The sequence below is a fragment of the Paraphaeosphaeria sporulosa genome (assembly GCF_001642045.1).
Source record: "Paraphaeosphaeria sporulosa strain AP3s5-JAC2a unplaced genomic scaffold CC84scaffold_1, whole genome shotgun sequence".
Taxonomy (NCBI): Eukaryota; Fungi; Ascomycota; class Dothideomycetes; order Pleosporales; family Didymosphaeriaceae; genus Paraphaeosphaeria; species Paraphaeosphaeria sporulosa.
Window position 1 is genome coordinate 2,722,361 of NW_017253360.1, and position 14,722 is coordinate 2,737,082.

At 54.8% G+C, this 14,722-nt stretch overlaps 5 protein-coding genes across 5 annotated transcripts; 2 read left to right on the forward strand and 3 right to left on the reverse strand.

Annotated features, from left to right (window-relative positions):
* The first annotated feature begins 1,073 nt into the window (after positions 1 to 1,073).
* On the forward strand, positions 1,074 to 2,007 carry CC84DRAFT_67936 (uncharacterized protein). The gene has a single exon (XM_018187088.1). The coding sequence runs from the start codon at positions 1,362 to 1,364 to the stop codon at positions 1,860 to 1,862; it is 501 nt and encodes a 166-aa protein (XP_018042491.1). The 5' UTR covers positions 1,074 to 1,361; the 3' UTR covers positions 1,863 to 2,007.
* A 144-nt stretch (positions 2,008 to 2,151) lies between these two features.
* On the reverse strand, positions 2,152 to 3,198 carry CC84DRAFT_1170915 (uncharacterized protein; the record flags this gene model as incomplete). Its single annotated transcript, XM_018179881.1, has 2 exons — positions 2,152 to 2,801; positions 2,850 to 3,198. The coding sequence occupies 2 exons, from the start codon at positions 3,196 to 3,198 to the stop codon at positions 2,152 to 2,154; spliced, it is 999 nt and encodes a 332-aa protein (XP_018042492.1).
* A 1,751-nt stretch (positions 3,199 to 4,949) lies between these two features.
* CC84DRAFT_1134465 (uncharacterized protein) lies at positions 4,950 to 6,186 on the reverse strand (the record flags this gene model as incomplete). Its single annotated transcript, XM_018176024.1, has 2 exons — positions 5,389 to 6,186; positions 4,950 to 5,338 (listed from the first exon to the last, which is right to left on the reverse strand). The coding sequence occupies exons 1-2, from the start codon at positions 5,888 to 5,890 to the stop codon at positions 4,950 to 4,952; spliced, it is 891 nt and encodes a 296-aa protein (XP_018042493.1). The 5' UTR covers positions 5,891 to 6,186.
* Positions 6,187 to 7,198: 1,012 nt separating this feature from the next.
* On the forward strand, positions 7,199 to 9,845 carry CC84DRAFT_1134469 (DEAD-domain-containing protein). Its single transcript, XM_018176025.1, has 2 exons — positions 7,199 to 7,715; positions 7,766 to 9,845. The coding sequence occupies exons 1-2, from the start codon at positions 7,351 to 7,353 to the stop codon at positions 9,450 to 9,452; spliced, it is 2,052 nt and encodes a 683-aa protein (XP_018042494.1). The 5' UTR covers positions 7,199 to 7,350; the 3' UTR covers positions 9,453 to 9,845.
* A 54-nt stretch (positions 9,846 to 9,899) lies between these two features.
* CC84DRAFT_1108202 (uncharacterized protein) lies at positions 9,900 to 14,473 on the reverse strand. The gene is made up of 3 exons (XM_018175193.1): positions 14,060 to 14,473; positions 12,168 to 13,947; positions 9,900 to 12,113 (listed from the first exon to the last, which is right to left on the reverse strand). The coding sequence occupies exons 1-3, from the start codon at positions 14,149 to 14,151 to the stop codon at positions 10,212 to 10,214; spliced, it is 3,774 nt and encodes a 1,257-aa protein (XP_018042495.1). The 5' UTR covers positions 14,152 to 14,473; the 3' UTR covers positions 9,900 to 10,211.
* Positions 14,474 to 14,722: the final 249 nt, after the last annotated feature.

The window sequence follows — 14,722 nt, forward strand, 5'->3', positions numbered from 1 at the left end:
GATCCATGTCCGTGACTGTTGGCTGTGTGCGCAGAATCCCTACTCGGTCGTCAAAAAACTTTGGGTTTAGGCCTCGTGACCAGGATGCATCCGATGCAGGGTCTTGACTGTCGTTTCTGCAAATCAAGACTATTCTCCGTCTGCACGTCGCTCTAGCGCGGCTCCTAGCAACACTATTCTTACACCGACTCCTGTAAACGAAAGAATTTCGTCGCCTGTCATAACTGTCTCGAAGCAACAAATGCGTGAAATGGTTGTTTGCGAAGACGGGCTTTCTGGTTTGGGGGAACAATATCAAGATACAGCATGGAGTTCCTCTGCTTCAAAGTCCCGTTCATGCGGAGCCGACGGTGACAACCGTGAGAGATGCGACAGTACGGGATAGCCGACTCGCTAGTCGGATGAGTTGTCTGGCTTCGCTTTCTCTCGGTAAGCTCAACTTCTGAGCCGCTCATCGAAATTCGCCGGTCACAAGGCTTCCAGACCAAAGCAGTCGACCGCTATCAGCCTGCGTATCAATCAGGGAAGTCATAAAGTGCTTCCTTGACACGAGACCACCCCCTTGTGGCCCAACCTCACGGCTCGTCGGGTGCGGCTCGTCGGAGAATGACACATCACGCGCCGTCCCATGGGAATGGGTGCTCAGAGCATCATGAGAGTACACAAGATCGAGATACTTGATTTCATGCGATTCTATCTCGATACCGCTGTAGGAGGTCAGAAGAGCTTCGCGTGCGGTTGACCAGGTCGTTCGCTGGATGCCAAGAGATATCGCGAGCACCATACTGCAACATCAACAGCAATTCAAGCCAAAAAAATATAATTCCGGACCCTTGTCTATCGACAGCTAATAAAATTTAGTGCAACACCCGCAATGGTCGCCACGGATCTTTTGTCCGTCTCAGGAAAAAACCACCGTCGCCGAGCTCAAGATATCGCATACCCCCACTTGCGCTAGCAACGCCGTCTTTCGTGCTCTGGCTGCACTTGATCGAGATCTCACAGCGATGTCAGCTTCAATAACCAGACTCCACATACACTAGACATCACGTCTCCTGATCACTGTAGCATCGGAGAGCCAAGCGTTGCACAAGCGCGACCTCCCGCTACGAAGCAGCCAGGTTCCGGTCGCGAAGCTGTCAGTACTCGAAAAAACGAAACCAGGACGATTTCGCACTCAACTCAAGAGGCTCATGGAAGGTCACTAATGCATGTTTTATAGTAAACTCTATCGATCTGTGGACCCAGGATTGTTTCAAAGGACCTGGGCAAAAAAGTGAACTTGGCCACACGGTTTCTCCCACATACGCTAGACCAACAACCAGAACACCTCTTACGCTCCCCGGGGGCGGCATGTCCGGATGCGCAAGCCGAGACAGCTCGCTATGACTCTATCGGAAATAAGCGCGTTGGCAAAAGCTATAACCTGCTGCTACGATATGTCGATCTCGAGAGCATGCACACCTTTCTTGGGCATCAAGTTCTCCTTTCACACCTGTAGTCGCAACGGCCCGGGAGCGCTTCAGCGTACTAACCATAAGACGTTACGCAGAAGTTTAGATTGCAGCCGTAACCGCAACCTACTGTTTCGGAGGCTGTACTGTAAGCGTCGGGCGGGTCACTTGTCGATCACACGGCCTCTACGACAAGCGCCGCAATGTACATCGTTCAAGAAAACGAAGGACGCGGTTCATTGCCAACCTCCAGCAGTCTCACCGGCCGCTCAACTCTGTCCACACTTGAAATTTCTGCCCATGACCAGGTGTGAGGTCACGGTCAATCCCTTCACCACTATTGTAAGCGCATGGGCAGGCCTTACACAGCTCCAGCCATCGCGGGCATCGAGGACGACCTTGATATAGCGAAGTCCGCAAGCAGTCATTTCACCTCACGTTTATACGCATCATGATGATGCGCTTGTTCTTGTCGAGACTTTGCTGTAGTTGACGTAGCATTCGTACACCGGAGTAAAGGCCTGCAATGCAGACATATCGATGCCAAGGGATCGTTGCACGCAACAAAACGAAGCAATCAGGCTCATAATCAAATAAGAACCCGACGGGCCATCGCAGGTCAACGACAGGCAACTCTAATGCCACACAAGTCTAGTCTTCATTTCATAAATCATCAAATCGTTACAGTTCTCCATTCTCACAACTTTCTACCCTTCGCGCTGCCACCTCTCGCACTCCCCGGCCTCGCCGGCGTCCGTGGCCTTTCCTCATCTCTCCCCAACAATCCAAACCCCTCCTGAATCCCCTGCTGCAAACCCCCTGTAACCCCCCTCACGCACCAGAACATCAAATCGCTCAGCGCAACCCCTACTTTCCCGTCGTTCATCTGGCAAATTGTGTGCGTGAGCTGCATGCCCGTCCTCCGCACTGCATCCGCGCCCATGATCCCGCTGTTAACGAGACGCTGTGCTACGTTGTGCTTTCGCTCGAAGCGGTACGCGTGGCCAAGGAAGAGCTTGATGTAGGGAAGCAAGAATTGGAGGAGGACGAAAGTCTCGAAGACGACGGTTGCGATTATGCGGTGCAGGATAGATGGGTCGGAGGGCGGGGAGGTATCGCGGCTGGAGTTGGCGAATGGGAGATCATGGTCGCAGGGCGTGTTTATAACAAGGTCGGGTGGGAGAGCGGCTTGCAGCGAGATTGCTTCTTCGGGTGAGAGCGCGGTAGGCAGGCCGCGGAGGAGGTAAGTCAGGCTGTGGATGTACATCTGGCGAGTGAGGATGACGGAGGTGTCGTCGAGGTGGGGTGATTGCGATTCAGCGTATGCCTGAGCGGAGAGGCTGACACCTGGGGAGTGTTAGTGGTGTGCTTGAGTTGATGCTGTAAGGCGCGTACCTTGGTTTGCATACTTCCACTTTATGCCCGTGTGTGTTTCTGATACTGCGAACGGCGGCGGTGTGCTTATGGGGGACGCCATGCTCTCCGAGAGCGCCTCCTGGAACATATCTTCATCGTCCCTGGTGTTGTAGATGGAACTGCGATTCGAACTGTGCTGCGATAGAACGGCGCTGGTAGGCCGTGATGTGTAACCCGGCGGTGGACTTCGCGGCAGCGATGTATCAGACGCAGTTCTCGGGTTGTTGAGCGGCCTCGAAGTAGCCCGCATATCGCTGAGAGCTCGTCGGATGGACGGGAGCGTAGGGATGCGATCCTGCACAATCGCAGGCAAAACCGTGTACAGCATCGAGGGCTTCTTCTCGTCCACCTGAAGCGTCGTCTCGGCGTCGAAAAACTCAAGCGCTGAACCCTGCTCTGCGTTCATCTCGGCGGCCTTATATGTATCTGGCATGTGCGTTCAGCGGTGTGACCACTGGATGCTGCCGCATGCGGAAGCGCAAAACGTGGGTTCAGGGAGAAGACAGCGAGCGTACTCGCTGAAAAGAACCGTCCGTCTTTAGCTGGGATGGCATGGCGGGCGGTTTCGAGCGGTTTCTCTCAGACATGGGCGTGGGCGGGCATGTGAAAGCAGTTTGTTGGGAGACGTGCACTCGCTTCTGCGCTGGGAGCCTGGATCCTGGCTGCCGTTAGCGCCTACGTGCGGATCCCGCGCTCAATCACATGCAAGGCTTATGGCAAGTCTTGCATCGGGGCTTCTTTCGTTGAATGTACTCGGAATAGAGCATCGTGTATCTGAAGTACTCGATGCCGTTGTACTACATTGCGCGTGACGGCTACCTAGGTACGACAGACCGAACGTGAACACGCTGGAATGCGGTACAGCTGCACGCGGTCTGTCCACGTTGAACGTTATCATCAGCCCTACGTTATCGCTAGAGCCGAAACACCACTCGAGCTGCAACTGGGAGTCACCACGTGATCATTCACATGATTACGCCAGTTGGTACAATAGAGGAATCTCAACAGAGGGTTGTAGGATGCTCTTCAAAAAAGATCTTCACTTTCATCCAGTGATGATTTTAAATTACACCGTAAGAGCGCTCAGCGGAACTGCAACCGTCAACACCTCTTAGTTTTCGAAAATACTGTGACTGCTGATTGCATCCTAGCCTGGTTCATCAAGCAGAGAATACACGCGCCCAATAATTGGACTAGTCCTCTTCTTCTCAATGGACACCAACTGCACATACCCTTCCTCAATGATATGAGCCACACGATGCCGCGTCTTCAAGACAAATAGCCACCTGATATTGGTCGATTGCTAAACAAGCCATATTCATGGAACTGACCTAACAGTAGCATGGCCAAGGCCCTTTCTCTCAACGAACTGATCAGTTTCCACGCTCCGTGGTTGAGAGATTCTCCAACGGCTTGCGAAAGTGTCTGTCTCACGATATCAGCACACGCACGGTATAATCCGTACTCAGGCCAGTGAACATAAAGCTTATGCACCGACCGAAATTTCCTCCCCATATTCCGTCGTTGGATCTTCGTAGACGTCCCAAGCAATATGCGGTACAAGGTCCTCGCCGCCAGACTTATCGAGGTTCCTGTGCGTGCGACTGTTGAAGTATGCTATGAAGCGAGCCCACCCCTCACTATTCTTGTATATTAGGCGATAAACCACAAAGCCTAGCTTTTGCCGGGAAAGCTTGACAGCTGTTCCCGAAGGAAAATACAATCTTGGTTGGGCATGAGGTCTGAGTCATGTTGAGTATGGGCTTGTATCCATACAATTCTGAGGGTTGGATCCAACCGAGACGTGCGTAGTCTAGAAGGATACTGAGTGAGACGTACTGGACACTCATAACCCGGTGTTGGGTAAAGCCACAATGAAGAGTATCTGGCGTAGTTGGAGGCGCCATCCTAGCTTCAGGGGCTGACACCAGTCACGTGAACAGAAAGAGAGACTTGGAGCGCCGTATTGCAAGAATGCTGAAACGTAGGCTACTCAGCAGATCATTCGCTCACATACAGACACTTTCAGACAAAGGTATCCACAAACTCTCCTTGGCCAATTTCCACGACGCTCTTCTGCTACGAAGAACTAGTATCATTCAACCCCAGATCAACGTGCTCCTTCGGCGCCGGCGCATTCGGACCCCCACCAGCCTGGTTCGTAAAATACTCGATCCCACACCTATCATAGCACGCCTTCGCCCCCTGCGCAAACGCCGTCGGCAGCTGCGTCCGGTACTCGGCGGTGTTCACATCAACAAGCCACTTCGGGTACGCAAGATTCGCGTCGACAACCTCCTGCGGGTTGATGAAGAAGTTCTGCGCTGTGCGGGCGACACCGGGATCTTCGGTGCTGAGGGCAGCTACGAAGACGGCGGACTCGCAGTTGTCGTTGAATTCCCAGTGGAGGGAGCCTTGGGGGCGGATGGTGGTTTGGTAGAGGCCGATTTCGGTGTATATTGGTTGGTCTGGGGGATGTTAGTCGTATGGGGGAGAGGGGTATGGAAGGGTGGCGCACCGTAACCGTCCTCGAGGACGAAGCCGGTCTTGAGGCTGGTGCCTTTGACTAATGTGACGAGTTCGTCGGCCCGGTTGTGTAGGTGGATGCTGTCCAGACCACAGGGATTGAGGTAGCCGATGGCAACGGAGACGCCTGTGCCGATGAGGATAGGGTAGTTCTGCACAAAGGCGAGGTAGCCTTGGCCACCCAATCCGTTGGCAGCGTTCGAAGCGGAGCCGTTCGGTGTCAGGTCAAACTTGAAGTAGTCGTTTGGTGAGCCATAACTCGCCAGTAGTCCTATCTTCTCCGCTGTAGTGTAGGCTGTCTTCAGCGCGAGGAGCTGCTCATCAGTGTATGTCGGATTGGGGCGCGTGAATTTAGTCACAGGTGGAGGATCCACTAAGGTGCCATTCTCCGGATAGATTGGTCCACTTGACTGCCGCGGTAGGATTGCATTTTTGACAGGGTGGGCAGATGCGAGGCTGAGAATTGCGGACGCAATGGTGAGTTTGGTGAGCATCGTGTGCTTAGCAAGAGTAGAGTATTTCAAAAGTGAGGTTGTGCTAAGAGCTGAGCTCGTCAAAAGATACACCGGGCAACCAGATGTTCTATTGCTCACAATCTTCAATCGTTGCAGCAAGTTCCTGTGTTCTTAAAAGCTGTGCACTGTGTGTAGCTAGCTACGCGTAGCTGGCATGCGAATGCTGGTTCTGGACAAGAGATGTAAAGCTCTGCCTTGCATCGGCTAGTACGTCCAATCACCATCGCAGGAACTAAGTGCTTTGAGCACATATTTGGAAGCTTTGCACCTGGAAGCCATATCGAAAGCTTCTCGATCGCAGTCGTGGACGCAGCTGCAGGAATCAGATGGTAGATCTGGCCAATGTGAAGGGGCCGGTCGGCTTGCTGAGCAATCTGTCGCATCGTGAAGTGCTAGGCCGGAGATCGAGACCGTATGTGGCTGAAGCTGTAAGTTGTAGCCGTTCGCTACCGTCCGCTACCGTCCGCATTGCTATTGTGAAAGCGGGGACCCCGCAATTCACTAGCCTAAGCTGCGGCTTCTATACAGTTCTGGGTCACCCGTGGGAGGCCGGCGGCTAACGGACTGTGTTCCGACTTTAGGAAGCAATTCATGCACGTGGTGGTTATGAGTTTGTGAACGCCACTGCGGGACCGGACCGTGGAAGCTGAACGATGCCGCAGACACGCCTTTGTCTTCGACACATCCAAAAAAAGGGTTCCTGTTGTTCAGATTTCCCCCCAGTGGAAATGGGACGGCAAGAGTAACTTTGTAGCCGACATCCTCAATATAAGGCAGTATTTTCTTGACCAAGGCTCTTGATATTTGCAATCAATTCTGTGAGGTCTCCATTACTATTCTGAAGTCCGAACCAACTTCGTGTCACGGACTAATTCTTCTACCCAGACGAGAGTGGGATGGGTACGTGTGTTGACCACTCTGCGAAATTGATATGAAACGCTGCGAAGCTGTGTAGGATCGTAACGAGAGAGCTCGTCCAAATAGTCTAGCGCTATGCTGTGCGACTAGGGAGACAAACGGCCTCGCGCGATGGTTGGTGAAAATCAACCGCTTTAGGAAGTTTGAGACGACGACCACATTGACGCTTGCTTCCCAGTGGCATCGTACGCAAAGTACAGTCGAACCGACGATGCATGCGGGTGCCGTGCGACAGCGATGGAATCGTGACTGCAGACGGTCGGAATTAAGAGCCTGGTGATAGGGTGTTTATCTGCACGTGACGTCGCCGTAGTGTGTTGCTGGTAGGCACGGCCCCCCAAAAAGTTCCTGCACCAAAAAGTCGTGTCGCCTCCTATCACCCATCACTCATTCCTTCATCGCCAATCGCCAGCCTGCGTGCGGCCTTCTTCTCCAGCGATTCTTCCGCCGTTGTATTGATTTAATCCTCCTTCATCCTAGATACCCATTGTAATTGAGCGAAGGAGCCCTCTCTTTTCACCATGTTCAGCGCTCTGCGAAGATGTCCCGCATCACTTGCGAGGAACATCTCCACGACTGCGCTCTCCTCCAGAGTACTACGGCCGTCCCTTCCTCGCTCCAGCGCCGCAATCCGGATAGCGGCACCCCGAGTCCCTGCCGTCGCGACAGCGGCTTTCCACCAGAGCGCGACATGGCAGCAGATTGCGGCGCAAGCCGCCGAGGAGCAGCCAGTGGAGGTCGAGCCTGTCACGCGCTTCGCGGATCTTGCCACGCGAGGGCTAGTCCATCCGAACATCGTCAACATGCTCACTCGGCAGATGAAGCTAGAGGACATGACGGATGTCCAGACGCGGACCATCAACGAGGCCTTAAGTGGCGTCGACGTGTATGTTTATTTCTACCGCTTTCTGTCAAAACGCTGCTAACATGATGCAGAATTGCACAGGCCAAGACCGGTACTGGTAAAACCCTCGGTTTCCTCATCCCCACCGTCCAGAGAATCTTGCGGTCAGACCCCACGCTTGCTGAGCGCGCCCGCGGTAACAAGCGCGCGCGACCGGACGACATCAGGGCCATCATCATCTCGCCCACCCGAGAGTTGGCCGAGCAGATCGCCGTCGAGGCCAAGAAGCTCCTCGCTGGCACAAGCTTGATCGTGCAGACAGCCGTGGGTGGAACCATGAAGAAGGCCATGCTCATGAAGACTCAGCGCGAGGGCTGCCACATCATGGTCGGAACCCCGGGCCGTTTGAACGACATTCTATCCGACCCGTACTCTGGCGTCAAGGCCCCGAAACTGGCCGCGCTTGTCATGGACGAAGCAGATCGCCTTCTCGACCAGGGATTCACCGCAGAGATTGATCAGATCAAGACACACCTGCCCGACCCCGCAGAAGTGGAGCGACAGAACCTCATGTTCTCCGCCACTCTGTCCCGCGATGTCGTCGAGTTGGTCAGGCGCACCATGAGGCCTGGCTTCCATTTCGCCAAGTGCGTTGACGAGAACGAGGCCCCTACACACGAGAGGGTACCGCAAAAGCTCGTTTCCGTGAATGGTTTTGAGAACATCACGCCTGCCCTCTATGAGCTTGTTCTGCGAGAGTACCAGAACGGCAAGACCGCCGACGGCCGTCCGTTTAAGGCCATCGTCTACTTTAACTCCACAGCCGAAGTTACGCTCGCTGCCTCTGTCTTCTATAAGCTCTCTGGTGGATTCAAGAAGGACAAGCCGCTCCATGGCATGCGTTCGTACGAGATCCACTCCAAGCTTTCCCAGGCCCAGCGTACGCGTGCTGCCGACGACTTCCGCTTCTGCCAGTCCGGCATTCTTCTCTCCTCCGATGTCACCGCCCGTGGCATGGACTTTCCCAACGTCACGCACGTCATCCAGATCGGCCTGCCTCGCGACCGTGAGTCATACATTCACCGTATCGGGCGCACTGCACGTGCCGGTAAGGAGGGTGAGGGATGGCTCTTTGTCACACCATACGATCAGCATGAATACCGCAAGCGTCTCCGTGGTCTCGACCTCCAGCCTGACAACACTCTCCAGACCGCTCAGGTCGACATGACTGCCCCGTCAGAGATGCCTGCTAGCGCGGCGAGCCTGATCCAGCAAACAGTTGAGGCACATGCAAAGGTTTACCCTGACCAACTCTCCGACGCTTTCCGTGGACTGTTCGGTAGCTTCCAGTGGTACGGTGACAAGCAAGGTCTTCTCACCGGCGCCAACCGGCTCGCTGAATTCGGCTGGGGCATGGAGCAGCCGCCGCCACCTCCCTCTTCTCTCTTCTCAGGAGGAGGACGCAGGGGCGGTTTCGGCGGTGGCCGATCATCCGGTGGCTTCGGTGGCCGAGGGGGTGACCGCGGTGGCTTCGGTAGCAGACCGTCGGGCGACCGCGGTGGCTTCGGCGGACGTGGAGGTGATCGCGACGGTGGTTTCGGCGGCCGGTCAGGAGGCCGTGACGGCGGCTTCGGAGGCAGGCCAGGCGGCTTCCGCGAGGGTGGCGACAGGCCTCCCCGCACTGGTGGCTTCCGCGAGGGCGGTGACAGGCCTCCCCGTGGCGGCTTCGGCGGCAGGGGCTCCGATCGCCCGCCCAGAAGAGAGTCCAACTTCTTCTAGATTAACAGCGCCAATGTTGTTTCCCAGGAGCTTTTCGAACCTTGTATGACTGACCGGATTTTCGACTTTCCATTTTCTCTTCAGACCTTGTACATTTTTATGCGAAATCTTGTACTATATCGGGATATACCCTCACTCGCCTCCGCCACCTCGCTGTCGTTGGGAACAGAGCTTGGAACATGGGAACTGGATGTGGGTGTGGTTTCTGCTTGCATTCAAGAAGGGGCCTGGCGTTTTTCTCTTTCCACCCACAAAAGGTGGGCTGTACAACGTTGCGCTTTTCATCTCTCCAATCATATCACAGCGGGCGTATGGGTTAGATTGGGCGTGGGAAGGGACAAAAAGATGATGTGTAGGTTTATGTAATGTAAGACGAGCGAAAAGAAAGAAGCCAACTTCAATCTGATGTGCCCGTCTGCCCCGTTCAATGATATGGCTTGATTGAATGTTTTGTATATGTGAGTCTGTCTAATCTGCAACGCCACGCTATGCACGCTAGTTTGAATATTTACTAGACAGGAAGCCAGAATGCCTCTTTGAAGCGGATCTGGGCCTTATCATGTCGTGGTGGGTATAAACGCCAAAATGAACATGAACAACCAATCTACCCAGAAACGCCAACGCCAGCAGCCATGCCATGGCTCTGGAATGATACTGTATTTTCAGCCTCCTTCATCCAGTCTCATTTTCCAACACCGACCCGACACAATTGCGCCCAAAGGACTTTTCTTCGTGTCGCGGGGTATCGCAGACACCCTTTCATACCGAGCTCTTACTCCGCTCATGAACGTCTCCTCCAGGTTTGCCAACCGACAGGTGCCCGGATCCCTCTTCCCTAACCTCAACTTCAGGCCCCAAGCCCTCGGCGCTATCTTCGCTCTTCTCGCCCCTCCCGATATCGTCGACCTTTGCGCCCTCCTCGCTCGTGACCACGCCTTTCAGGACGACCTCCAGGTCCGCCAGGCGCACCGGCTTGATCAAGAAGAGATTGACTCCGCTCGCATGGGCCTCCTGTTGCGCCTCCGAGCTTGCTAGACCTGTTAGTGCAATGATGGTGACCGGCGGAAGGGAATTATCTCGCTCATAGGCGCGAATCTGGCGTGTGGCTTCGAGACCATCCATCTCGGGCATGTTGATGTCCATGAGAATGACATCGACGCGGGACAACTTGAGCACAGCGGTCTCCAGGGTGGAAGCCTTGTATGATACCAAGGCCTCGAGGCCATTCTTGGCAAGTACATGGCGGTGACCGAGCTTCTCCACGAAGCTGCGTAGGAGACGCAGGTTGATTGGGTTGTCATCGACCGCGAGGCAATTGAGAGCGTTGGAGGGAACGTGTATGGGGCTGGCTGGACTTTGGTTGACGGAGCGTATCTCAGGAGCACTAATCGCTGACTTGACATGCGGACGTGGCAGGCTGAGGGATGATGAAATGGGCTTTGTAGAGCTTCGTGCGGCGGCGTTTTCTTTGAGGAGCAGCTGCGATATTCCGGACAGAGATGTATTGTCAGTCTCTGTTGACTCAACCACAAGGCGATTTGCTTGTCGGTCAAGGCATGACACAATAGCCTTCGCAAGCTTGTGTGGACCGCACGGCTGCGCGATGCATTCGAAAATCAGCCCGGGTACGGTAATCGCAGTCGTCGACTGAGCTAAAGCGGCGGCCCGACAGAGTACAATGACTGGTGCGAGAGGGACGGCATTCGGGGTCTTGCTGAATTGCGCTCGTAGTCTTCGCGCTCCGGCTTCAGTCGCCATGATCAAGTTGGGGGCTGGTGCATTGGTAGCAACAGGATCCCAGACGTCTAGACCAAACCAGTCTTTGCACATTTCTTTGAGTGCCTTCTCCCCAATCGCTGAAGCGTTCTTGTTCTTCAGGCTCGTCACTTCCACCTCATCCCCGTCGTCAAAACCCATAAACTGTACAACCTTGCCCGTCGTCCGCTTGAACACATTGGGAATCTCCTGCGCAGGATTCAAAGCGGATACCGTAGGAGATAAGGAGGACGGTTTTAGTGGGCAGCTGACGATGAACTTCGTGCCTCTGTCCTTTTCACTGCGAACCTCGACGTCTCCACCCAATATCTCCACTAGCTGCTTGACGATGCTAAGTCCAAGTCCAGTTCCTTGGCTGAGAGGGTTCTCCTGGGCGAAAGAGTGGAATAGTCTGTTATTGATGTAATCCTCAGACATGCCGATGCCTGAGTCAGTAACAGTGAGCTTCAGCTCCATGTTTTCGTCGGATCTATCAGAGTTCGGTACTACTTGAAGTTTTACCTTGATGAACCCAGCTGGCGTATACTTGAGTGCGTTTCCGAACAGGTTCATGACGATGCGTCGCCAAGCTCCCGGTTGAGTACGGAAAACGTAGCTATCCCACTTGTTGACATCGACAATCACTGACACAGGCGGCGGCTCGTATTTCCGTGGTCCCTGGTCGAGGCTCTCGAAGTTGTTTTTACTGAAGTTAAACCCTGCAAACACAGTCTCAAGCACTTCTTCGATCAGTATACTGAGATCGAAATCGGAGATAATGGTCATGATATCGTTCGTATGTCCCTGACTAGGTGTTATTACGTGCTTTGCGCTCTTCGTTCGGCGCTTGGGACGTCTTTTGGAAGCCCCTCGTGTGAGATTATTGATCTTTGCGTAGTCAAGAACCTGGAGGGTATTAGTGACGGGATTCCACTTCTGCATGCCCCGCTTTTCTCTTACATGATTGATCGTCTCTAGCAAAGTCTTGCCGCAATTCTCGATGGTCTGAATGTGCGACTGCTGCTGGGTATCTATCGAGGTGTCCTTGAGCAGATCCGTCATGCCTAAAATTCCGTGCAGCGGTGAGCGCAGTTCATGGCTGATCGAGGAGATAAAATCTGCCTTCGCGGAGTCGGCGAGCCTAGTATCTAGCCGAGCAACCTCGGCCATTACGCTGTTACTGAAAGCAGAAAGATAGCTGAGCTCTTGCTCGTTGGTGAAAACACGCATGGGATCTGAACTCCAAATAATAAGAGATGAAAACCACCGATCGCGATGCGCGTCCCATAGCGGATATATTATCAGGCTCCGGGCTCGCGGAAAGACCTCCCGAAGTGCCTGTTCGTCATCGGCCGATCTGACAGAATCGGATTTTCGAGAAATCATGAGATCTACGTCGTCTCCTACAACAGCGTCTGCTTGCGCGGTTGGAGAGTAGTCGTCGTCAAAATTAAAAATCTGGCCGTGGGTGTAGTTGCGAAGAAGGTGTTTGAGAACGCTTTCAGTCATGAAGATTTGGCTGGATGGTGACGAGGAGTTCTGGGAGCTCTTGAACCGCGCGGCACCAAGTACCACGCAAGGCTTGTCGGGCTCAGGTGGTTGCTCGGAAGTGAAATCGTCATCGACAAGTCCGCCAAAGGTACTGACTTTGGCATCGAAAAATACGGCGCCTTCGGCTTCGACAGCCTCAGCAATCATCCGCGCAGCTCTTTCAAAGATGGCCTTCGTATCTGATGCCACTGCATCGGGTTTCCCATTGCCAGTAGCAGATGCCATTTTGGACAAGACCTCGGGCTTCACTGGGTCCAGGATCTCCGAGGCAGGTGTACCGACAGTGCTGCTCGGGGCTATACTGGACATGGACGTTTGGCCAGGGCTGTTCACACTTGGGACACTAGATTCGGCGCTATGGTTCCTGGCCAACATCCCAGGCTGGGCGGTTGTTGCAGTGGGCGACATGGCGTTTACGGTCGGACGGCGTTGGCGTTGCATGGGCGTTGTCTCTGACGGTGATGCGGTCGCTTCGGTCTCCTCCCACCAATCGTCGATGGATGATTTGCCATCCGCAAAAGAACCCAAACTCTTAACCATGACTCCACCTCTCTTGTGATCTTCAGCAGCCCGCGAGGTCTCCAAGTGGCGCATAACGGTCCCTGCCATGTCCTTCAGAAACCTCATCTCAGATTGGGATAGACCGTTGCGTGGCTTGTCGTCTAGAACGCAGTAGGTGCCGATGTTGTGGCCGTTTGGGCTACGGATGGGAACGCCTGCATAGAATCGGGAATGGGGCGCGCCTTCCACGAAGGGGTAGTTCTTGAAGCGCTCGTCCCGCGTGAGGTCGTTGACGACCAAGGAAGGATGGTGAGCATACTCATCAAAGGGAGGAGGGTGGCCCCAAGGCAGCTTGACGGTATAATAACAAATGCTCTTGTCCTTTGGAAAGATGGAGGTGCCGAACGCCAGGTCGTCTTCCGGAACTTCAGCTCGTCCTGTGACAAGACATGCCGTTCGTGTAGCTTCGGCGAGAATGAAGCAATTTCGTCGGTCGAAGAAGGATATCAAACAGCGGCGGCAGTTCAGACGCAGCGCACCCAGTTGGGCGAAAGCGGCGAGTGCCGTGTCGTCTGAAGGAATGAGCTGGTCTGGCACTGGCTCTGGGAGGCTTTGTGTTTGGAGAGGCGCAAGGACGGGGGTGCCGTTGGGTCGGCCATGTTCCTGGGGTCGCTGGACGTGGTAGTATCTGCGAAACGCTTAGCAGGGTGCACCTATGCGGTCCTGTGTGTATCCCGGCAGATGGGCGGCAGGGGACAGGCTGAGCCAATCCTCACGGTGCAATGCTCAAGACGACTCACCTGTAGAACTCGCGCTCCTTGGTCCGGTCGGCCTCGTCCATGGGGTCGCGAGGGTTCTGCGAACGCGCAGACGCGGGGCCGCGGTCGACCATGTCCACCTGTCTACAGGGCACGGTCGCAGGCGATGACAGAAAGAATGGTCATGCTACGATGGGCTAGCCGTTGGACAGCGGAAGCGGCTCCCGGTGATCAGCGACGCAGGCTCTGGCTATGCCGGTCCAGAAGACGCTGGCGGGCAATTGGGACCGGGATGGAGGCGCGGGAGAGGGCGAGCAGCAGCGGCTGCCCTCGCCGGCAGTATGATGTCACGCGCCTGGGGATGGAGGAAGGCGCAGGCCTGTGATCTGCGACGCCAGGCACAGCGACAGCTGCTGTTCGCTCCTCAGCAGTTGCTGTGTCTACGTTCACGCACCGTGTGAGGAGTGCATGTGGGCAGATTTCTCGCGCTCGCCGGAAAACAGACGGCGCATCGTCGCCCCGCTCTGATTTGTCGCCGCTGTCACTGGCGGTGGCCGGCGCTCACTAAAAGCAGGGTCCACAACCTGGAACACGCGGGGAGGCGCAATGTGCAGCCTCGCGAGCAGAGTGCCTGTCACCAGACGCGGCCATGGCAAGTGCAGCGTCTCGAGTCCAGCCCGCGGACACGCAGGCGCCAGAAGCACG